The sequence below is a fragment of the Vipera berus genome (assembly GCF_964194415.1).
Source record: "Vipera berus genome assembly, chromosome: 1".
NCBI classification, from domain to species: domain Eukaryota; kingdom Metazoa; phylum Chordata; class Lepidosauria; order Squamata; family Viperidae; genus Vipera; species Vipera berus.
In genome coordinates this window covers 199,182,880-199,192,741 of record NC_138202.1, presented here as the reverse complement: position 1 = coordinate 199,192,741, position 9,862 = coordinate 199,182,880, and the positions used below count along the sequence as shown (strand labels likewise).

General features: G+C 42.7%; 1 protein-coding gene across 2 annotated transcripts in view; it reads left to right on the top strand.

The window, feature by feature from the left end:
• The first annotated feature begins 2,657 nt into the window (after positions 1–2,657).
• Positions 2,658–9,862, top strand: part of PPP3R1 (protein phosphatase 3 regulatory subunit B, alpha) — a 44,884-nt gene continuing 37,679 nt past the window's right edge. Inside the window, exon 1 of one of the 2 annotated variants that reach the window (XM_081312615.1) lies at positions 2,658–3,337. In XM_081312615.1, coding sequence (XP_081168741.1) covers positions 3,335–3,337 — 3 coding nt within the window. In that variant the 5' untranslated portion in view covers positions 2,658–3,334. The remainder of the gene's footprint in view (positions 3,338–9,862) is intronic. The other variant, XM_081312616.1, reaches the window with a different exon arrangement.

The following is a 9,862-nucleotide window of genomic DNA, read 5'->3' as shown; positions in this document are numbered from 1 at the left end:
TCTAAGTGCTATGATGTGCCCAACATGGGACTACTCTTAAATACCATCTAGAAACTTTAGTTGGTCCAGAAAGTAGTAGCATGGGTAGTTATACACATAACACAATACAGCTATTGAACATCTCTACTTTACAAGCTCTCCTGGCTTCCTATTAGCTTTTGGGTGCAATTCAAAGTGCTGTTTGCCACCCACAAAGTCCTTTAAGGAACAACGCAAGACTCCAGTCTCTAATTGTATCTATCCATCCAATGACATCTGAAAGAGTGGGCAGACTTCAGGCCCTTTCCATGAATCGATACCATCTAATCGAGTCAGTGTGCCTTCTCCTTCTCTCTTCCTGCCCTCTGGAACAGCATACATTTTGAAGACCATATAGGAGCTGTGACCAGGGGGGCTTTTGCCCAGGTTCGCCTGGTGCGCCAGTTGCGACCCTATCTGGACCGAGATGCCCTACGCACAGTCACTCATGCGCTTGTGACCTCCCGTTTAGACTACTGCAACGCTCTCTACATGGGGCTGCCCTTGAGGACCACTCGGAGGCTTCAGCTGGTGCAGAATGCGGCCGCGCAAGTTGTGATGGGGGTCTCCCGATACTCCCATGTAACACCTCTACTCCGCGAGCTGCATTAGCTCCCGGTTGCCCTCCGGGTGAGATTCAAGGTGCTGGTGATGACCTATAAAGCCCTAAATGGCTTGGGTCCGGGATATCTGAGGGAACACCTGCTGCCGGCATCAAGCTCCCTTCGTCCAGTGCGTTCCCACAGGGAGGGTCTTCTCAGGGTGCCACCGGTAAGAGATTGCCGGCGGACGACACCCAGGGATAGGGCCTTCTCAGTGGGTGCGCCTGCCCTTTGGAACCAGCTGCCAGTGGAGCTTAGGACTGCCCCCGACCTCCGTTCATTCCGCCGGGACCTGAAGATCTGGCTCTTCGAGCTCTCTGGCCCAGGCTGAGAATTTTAATTTTAGTTTTAATTTTAATTTTAACTGGGGTTTTACTTATTCAGGGACAAATATAATTTGTTTTTAACTTTTGTATTTTTGTTTTTAATCACCCTGTAAACCGCCCTGAGTCCTTCGGGGAAAGGGCGGTATATAAATGTAATAAAATAAATAAATAAATAAATACCCTTGGAAGCCTTCCATAAGGCTTTAAAAATTGTGAATGTTCCCTCCAAGCATTGGATTAAGATGTTGGATGACTTCATCCATTACATGGTTTAGGATTCAAATATGTTGGGGTTTGGGGGTATTTTTTGTCTTAGTTTGCGCCATATTATATTGTGTTTTTATGGTTTTGTATTGTTTATTTTACTGTTTTTTTTTTTAAAAACTCTGTTACCCACCAACATTTTGCAAGTTGGACAGAAACAGACATCTATTTAATTGGCTGACCTCTAAATAAATAAGTAAAAGAAATACTTCGTGGAACGGAGACCCTGGAGATCATTCAAGGAGAACTATCACCCTCAAATTAAATGGTCTGCCACTGCGATGAAGCACCCCATTCCGAAGCCATCACATATCACTGCTGCAACAACGACGTTTTATATATTTATATTTATTTGATTTATATACCGCCCTTCTCCCGAAGGACTCAGGGCGGTGTACAGGGCAATAAATATCAAAAATACAAGATACAAAAGTTAAAAATAAATTAAATAATTGTGCCCGATGCAATAAATTAACTAAAATCAATGTTAAAACCCCAAACCCATCAGACCAGGCCAGCTTGTTCGAATAAATAAGTTTTTAGATCACGGCGGAAGGAGCGAAGGTCGGGAGCCATCCAGAGCTCAACCGGTAAACGGTTCCAAAGGTCTGACGTGCTCACAGAAAACGCCCTCCCCCTGGGGGTCACCAGTCGACATTCTCTGACCGGTGGCACCCTGAGGAGGCCCTCTCTGTGGGAGCGCACTAGACGAAGGGAAGTTGACGCCGGCAGCAGGTGCTCCCGTAGGTAATCCGGACCCACGCCATGTAGGGCTTTATAGGTCATCATCAGCACCTTGAATCTCACCCGGAAGGCAACTGGAAGCCAATGCAGCTCATGGAGCAGAGGTATAACATGGGAATATCGGGAGACCCCCAACACAACTCGCGTGGCTGCATTCTGCACCAGCTGAAGCCTCTGAGTGGTCCTCAAGGGCAGCCCCATGTAGAGAGCATTGCAGTAGTCTATACGAGAGGTCACGAGCGCATGAATGACTGTACGCAAGGCATCCGGTTCAGATAGGGCCGTAACTGGCGCACCAGGCGAACCTGGGCGAAGCCCCCCCCCCCTAGTCACAGCTCCTATATGATCTTCTAAGGAGAGCTAAGCTTGCTTTCCGTGCGGGCTTTTTCAAGCTCCTAAAGATTGGCCAGAAAGTCTTCTTTGTTCTTCAAGTATATTTCATGGCAGTAAAATGGAGAGAGGGTTAGTTATACTAGCATCCCCCCGAAGAGTGACCCGAGATGCAGGAGTCCGGATTTAAGAGAAGCAGGAAGTCGGCTGAAGTGCCTTTGAGCCGGTTACGGTATTACTGCGGCAGCAGACACGCCGCCTCTCTCCCCCAATCCTCCCGCCATTTATTTTATTTTATTTTTATTACATTTATATCCCGCCCTTCTCCGAAGACTCAGGGCGGCTTACACAAGCTTGAGGAGCTACAGCCTCCTTTGTCTCATCATATTTTGTGCTGCTTCAGAAAATGGGCTGCAGCGAAAGCAGGACTTCTCCACATGGCTTCCTCCCGGGCAGCCTAACGGACACCAGCCTCGCCTCCAGCGCCACTTCCATTTTCTGCGCCGTCTAAACTCCACCCCCGCCTTCTTTTTTCCCTCAGTCTTCTTCTCGCCCGTGTGACGTCACACGCACGTTCCCTCTCGCCCCCTTCGGCGTATGTCAAAGCGGGTCCCCTGCTCTTGGGAGGCGGAGTTGCCCGGATGTTGGGAGCACCTCCCCTTTGTTGTTGCTTTGCTTCGTTCGCGTCTTCGCTCCTTCGTCTCGTCTCCGCCTCCTTCTCTTTTTTTTTTCTCCCCCCTCCCCTTCCCCCCTCCCCCCTTCTCCAGGTTGCGGGTCAGCGCGAGCCACTGCAGCAGTGAAACCGTCGGGAACCGCCACGAGCCGCTCCGGCCTTGCAGCAAATAACAGCCGAGCGCGAGCCCAGGCGCAGACTTGGGCTGAGGTAGAGCCGCGAGGGAGACAGGAAGGAGAGGCGAGGCGGGCGAGGAAGGAAACAGTCGTGCGCTGCGGTAGCAGCAGCGGCAGCGGCAGCGAGAGGAGAAGAGGAGGCGGCTGCTACTCGGCGGTGGATTTAGCTGCGGGCAAGCCCTCGACAACCCTCCCGCCACCATGGTAAGGGGCCGCCGGGTCTCTCCGCGTCCATCTTCTTCGGGCCTTGGCGGAATATTACAAAGGGATGAGGACGAAGGCGGGCTTCTCTTTTATTAAAGAAAAGGGAGGTCCTCCCCCGCCTCGTCTTTTCCGCCTGCGGGAACGGCGGGCGCTGCTCTCCTCCTCCTCCTCCTTTCGTGTCAGGCCTTCACAGAGCGCCAAGACCCTCTGCGCTAGGGGTTTCCTCTCCTCCTCCTTTCGTGTCAGGCCTTCACAGAGCGCCAAGACCCTCTGCGCCAGGGGTTTCCTCTCCTCCTCTCTCAGGCCTAACAGCCCCCTTTCCCATAGTTCCCCATTGGCGTGGTGACGTCCTTTTCGCCTGGTCCCCGCTCCCTTCGGAGGCGCTCGACTTTCCCCGCAGCAGCCCTCCCTCCCCCGGGGACCGCATGCATTTTCTCTCCCCGCTGAGGCTTCCCCCGCCTTTCCGGTAGTTCCCTTCACCCATTGGTGACCTCTTCCCTGCAGTGCCCCACCCCAGCAAAGCAAATACGCTGCTTAATGCTCCTTTCGCGCGCACGAAATGTCGGCTTTTCCCACCTGCATTCCTGAAAGCATACTTCTTTCTGTTCTGAACTCCTCCTCCTCAGCTCCGTGTGAGGGAGAAGAGAGGGAAAAAAAATAAAATCGTGCGAATTTCGCTTCGTCCCACGCAGCTCCTCTTGCGCATTCACGTTGCTTCCTACTGCACCCTCCTGTATTTTTTTCTTTTACTTTGTACTCCTGCTACCTACTAAGAACTCTTTTCTTCTACTTCCCCATGAGTTAGTTATTCTTATTCAGCTTTTACCCAATTCTGTGTGCCTCAGAACAGTCTTGCCACCTCTGTGGAGAAACTTCTGTCATGGATGCGTGCTGAGAATTGTTGGCTGCGTTTAAACCATAAAACTACTTTGAATGGCTAGGAAGGGGCGTTTCTTTGGGGAGTACCTTTTTAATTACCTTGACTGTAGTAAGAAGGTTGTTTAATAAGTTATTCAAGAGGGACAGTTTGTTGGGTCAAAAAGGAGCCTTCTAAAACCGCATTATCAAGTTTTATATTTATTATGGCATAAGCTTTCTTCTTGAGATGGACTAAAATCTACTTCATCAGATAGATAGAAATTGCAGCCCATGCACATCTTTGTGTGCAGTGAGCCGTACTGAACATAGTTACACCATTTTTGTATATACATCATGCACTTATGTGGGTATGTGTATGTATGTATAAACACACACATAAAATGGGGGGGGAGTTCTTTGGAAATTATAGATATTGGTCTAACTAGAGTATAATTTTCAAAGTAAATCCAGTGTTAAACAGAACTCAGATATGTGTGCATAGCATCTTGTTCAATAGCTATTTAAACTGTTTATATCCATTCTAGATATCTCTGTATTGTACAGTTATACCAAGTGGCTTATTCTGCCTAAACTTCCACACAGCACATGCTGTTTTGCTATTGTATCTTATCACACTTATAGTAATAATTGTCCTGGGATTTCTCTCTCTCTTTCTCAGCCCCCCCCCACTTCTCTCCTGTTCTCAGTGTGTCCAGATTTCTTGTGCTATCTCTTAGCATGCTTGTTTCTTTATTTGCTTTGTTTACTTTCTGAGGGTACCAGCAATCAAGTCACCCTAGTTTTTCTTAAAACTTATATTTTTCTAGATTAAATAGATTTTCAGACCAAGTTATCTTTATAGTATAATTTCCACAATGGATTATTTTTCAGTCCTAAATATGTCTTTGTTGTAGTTCAATCTTCAAACTTTCTTGCTCAAGTTTGAATGCAGCAATAAACAAACTGTTGTGGAAAACATACTAGATAACATTTTGTGTATTGAGTTGGATTATGTTGAATCTGAAATACAAAATTTGGAGCAACTAAATTTTATTATAATATAGTGGATAAAAATGATAAAGTAGAATACAGTATCTTAGCTGTAAGTCATGGCAATTAAATTGTACTGCTTGCTGCAAATAAATGATACTGCTCCTGTAGTATTTTATTTTAACACTAGGGGTGTTTCCTGTTTGCTGCTATTACCAAGAATCAGTTCCCTTTTTCAAAAACTCCTGTTAGCTTTGTTCATATATAGTATGTATATAGTATGACTTTTCTTATTGTATCTTAGCTGTTTCATGTATTATCTTTTAAAAAGATTCCCAAATCTTTTTTCTGCTTTCTTAAAATGGTGAAATTCCATTTATAAACCAACATTTTGAGGAATAATAATGAATATAAAGGTTGCAGTGGTAGATGGGTTTGTTGTATATTAGAAATATATGTTGGAGAGTGCAGATAAAGTGAAAAAAAATCACAGACCTGTAAAATCAGAGGATGTCATTTTAGACATATTTGTCTATAAATGTCTCTTGAGCAAGCTCTTTATTGAAAAATACCTGAATTCTAAGATTTATCCTACATGCAGTAGAATTCCAGTTGCTTTGATTTTATTTTGATAGTGTCAGTCTACATAAGAGTAAAGAACCCAGGATAAAGTTTTTGTTTGCCATGAATTTTTCTAGCAAGCGTGGAAGTAAGTTAACTTATTTATGTATTTATTAGGCTATTTAGAGGCATAAGCACATTCAAGGTATTGTATTTTACAGAATGTTTTAACAGGATCTTAAAGCCATTTGCTATGCCATAGAAAGGGATGATTGCTGCTATTATTTAGAACTTAAAAATGCTAGGTATTTTATGGTAATATACCCTTTTTCAATACTCCTCAGTGAATGGAGGCCTGGAATAGAACTAAAAGTTATGCGTATACCATGGTCAGCCAGAGTAACTAACAAAGAGATGTTAAATCATATAAAACCAGACACATCACTAAAAGCTAAAATCATAAGTTTATGCCTGATTTACTTTGGCCATGTCACGCATACAAATTAATTGGAGAAGGCAATGATTCTAGGAATGGTTAGTGGAACAAGAAGGGGCAAAGCAAAGAACATGCTGGCTTGATAACATCAAATCTGATACAAAGCTGAACATCCAACAATTGAAAGAAGCTGTGCTTGACAGGGTGGCATGAACAGCACTTGCCTGTAAAGTCACCAACAGTCAAATAGGACTAAATGGTTAAAACAACATATGGATTTATGACTTTGGCCCAGGACTATCTTCAGTAACTGCAAAAAGATCAAATTGTATTTTTCTCTGTTTAGGTGCGTGGGTGTTATTTAGTTGCATATTTAGTGACTTTCTAGGTAATCTTTTTAAAAATCTCTGTGTGTGTTAGTTAAAAGAATATGTTCATTTGCTGCACAATTTGATTTTTCAAAGTTTGTTTCTGTTGCCAGGACACCATATGTTCCTATCATTAATACAGTATTTTGTATGTATCCAGATATTCTTCTCATGGAAAACACACATACTGGGATTGCCTTGTATGTAGCATGGCTAGAATGTTGCTTTCTAGATACTTTCTCTGATATAATTAATAGTAAGAAACTGATTCTTCATTCTCCATTGCCCTTACTTTCTAGTTTAGAAAATTTGTACTTAAATTGTTTTAAGATGCCAAATGCTTCACAGTAAGGAAATACATTCAATTATAATTTAAAATATGTAAACATTTCCTGGAGATTCTACTACTCTTCCCTTTTTTCCTGTACATAGCAATTCCACAGCTGTCATTCAAAAGGAATTGGGTCAACTCTAATAGTTTGGCTGATTCTGTAGAAAGGTTTTAAAAATTCATTCCATTATAAGTTATAAAATTATCTTAAATTTATTAAAATATTCTTAATATAATAATGGAATAATAACTGGAGAAGATCACAAAATATCAAGATCTGAAAAATTGTTAAAAAATTAGGTCATAAATTGGCCACTAGTGGTTTTTGGCATTCCAGGTGCCATACCAAAAAGTCTTAGATGACACTTAAAAATCTGCATATTGACCAACATTTCATCTGTAAATTACAAAAGATCATCCACACATATGATCTGCCAATACATTACAACATCCTAGATTTTTTTGGAAGAACTTGGTATGAATGAAGGCCAATGTCAGCTAAAGAACTGGCAGCTGTGATTTCATATTGTGTGTATAAATGGAATAAGGAACTATTTTCATATTTCTGTAGGAGCTTTCTACCAGTAGTGAGTGATCTGCAGCAAAAGTATTAATGTACGTGTGTGTGTGTGTGTATGTGTGTGTGTATAAAATCATATAGCTAGTCAACTTTTGCCTCGCTGCAAAAATGTATATAAAAGCTGGAATTTACTGCTTTTTAGGTTCAACTACCATCAATATTTTATATTTCAAAGGACTTTTTATGTTCTAACATCTTTCCCTTTCTGTACAAATGTAAGGATTTTCTATATCTATCCGTTCATCCATCCATCCATCTTGTTGTTCAGTAGGTGATCATGCTGTAGCCCTAGAGGATCCTGGAGGAAACTGATTACTTGCACCCTTTTCAGTTGTTATTCAAACCTAGATATGTGAAAGTAATGACATTGGTTGTGCTTTTCAATGATGTTTGAAGGGAGTAGAATGGGTTAGTGTACCTGTCCCTGCTCTGCTTGATCTCTCAACAGTTTTAATACTATAAACTATGGTATCCTTCTTGAATGGTGGGGGGGGGGGCGTTGGAAGTGTGTGCATTTCGTTGCCTGGTTCACTTCCTTCCTCTGGGGCCATTTTCATTCGTTAATTGGGAGTGAGAGGTTGGGCCCTCAGCTCCTGCTATACAGGGTTCTGCAGATATCAGTGCTTTCTCTGCTTCTGTTTAATTTCTACATGAAACCACTGGGTAAGATGATAAGATATCATGAGTATGCTGATTATAGTTGTACATCTCTGCTTGTGGTGAGTTAAGCCATGCCATGACTGCCTTTTTGTGGTGCATGGAGTGTGTTGAGGCCTAGATGGGGATCAACAGGCTAAAACTGAACCTTGGCAAGATGGAGTGGCATTGAGTTCAGGGTTTCTTGGAGAATTAGCATAGTTGGTGTGGTTGTAGTAATTACCACTAGACAAATCTGGTGCGCAATATGTCTGGACTTGTGACTCCTGTCAATATAGTCATGAGTGTTTTTGCAATTGCAAGGTATATTCTAGTTACACCCATTTCTTAACCAATGTGCTCTTCACAGTCACCTACCTGAGTCACCTACAATTTGGAGTATTTCCATGTATTCTTTATGGGGTTGAAAAGTATCTGGAAGTAACTGGAAGCTCCAATTGGCTTAAAATGCTGCAGGCAGAATAGTTGAGATTTATTGATCTCTAAAAAATATAATTTTGCGGAAGCTGCTTTGGTTACTGATCTGCTTCTAGGTGCAAGTCAGGGTGGTGGTTATTATCTTTAAATCCCTAAATGACTTGGGGCCAGGTTATTTGAAAAACTGCTTTTCCTCAGTTATGTCTACCCAGCCAACCAAAGCAGGTAGGCAACATACGTTTTGGGTTTCATCTATTAGGGAGGTGCATCTTGTGGGACCAAAGAAGAGGGCCTTCTCTGTAGCAGTTTTTTCCTTTGGAATATCATTCCCCTGGAATTAAAATTAGCCACCACCTTGTTACTTTTCTACAAGGCCCTGAAGATGTGGTTGTGTCAGCAGGCCTGGAGACCCCTGGTTGATTCAAAGCTGATCAAGTGGCTGGTGTGAATGGTCACCATCACTGGGGCAGGTGGGAGGATTAAGGCATTTTACATTGTGATATTTTAATATTGGGAAATGCCTAGAGTCACCATGTGTGAGTTGGGGGACCATATAAATTTGTTTAATAAATAAATACAACAATCTTTTTGTTTGGTCGTATCATATCCTTTGTATTGCCTCACTAGGGAAGCCATAGGCTGGCAGTTTTTCTTTAATGGATATATTCTAGGTGAGGGGTGTCAAACTGACGGCCCGCAGGCCATATGCGTCATGCAGAGGCCATGCCCACCCTGGCTCCATAAAGGCAAAAAAGTCACGATACGTCACTTGACAATCAAGTTTGACACCCGTGTTCTAGGTAGACTGAAAGTTACTTCTGTTAATGAGAGATGTCAGCCCAGTTGGGTTAAAGAGAGGTTTAGGCAGTAATTAAAAATAATAATCCAAATCCTGGCTTCTGTCCTTGTAATTCCTAGTTCTAGTATTAAAGCTGTGTTAAATACCCATCTAGAGGCTTGCACAACCAATCTTAAAAGAACCTGGACTATACCCTCTCACTTGCTGTTAGGTTACTGTAAGGCTTCAGTTGAATCCCATATAATAATCAATTATGAATTTTAGATCTTTTGTTAAAAGCCAGAAATTGGGGGAGGAGGGTTTAACATCTGTTTTTCTTTTTTCACAATATTGAGCAAAGGATCAAAGGAGTCATTGCATTCCTGTCACAGATAAAATAACCATGTTGTCAGGACACAGGAAAACTGAAAGTGATCTGTCAGATAGTTTGATGGGTGAAAATTGCCATTATTGATGTGTTGTGTGACAACTTACATAAAAATTGGATTAAGGATACAGCCTGCATTTATTCCTTGTGTTGCTACTATA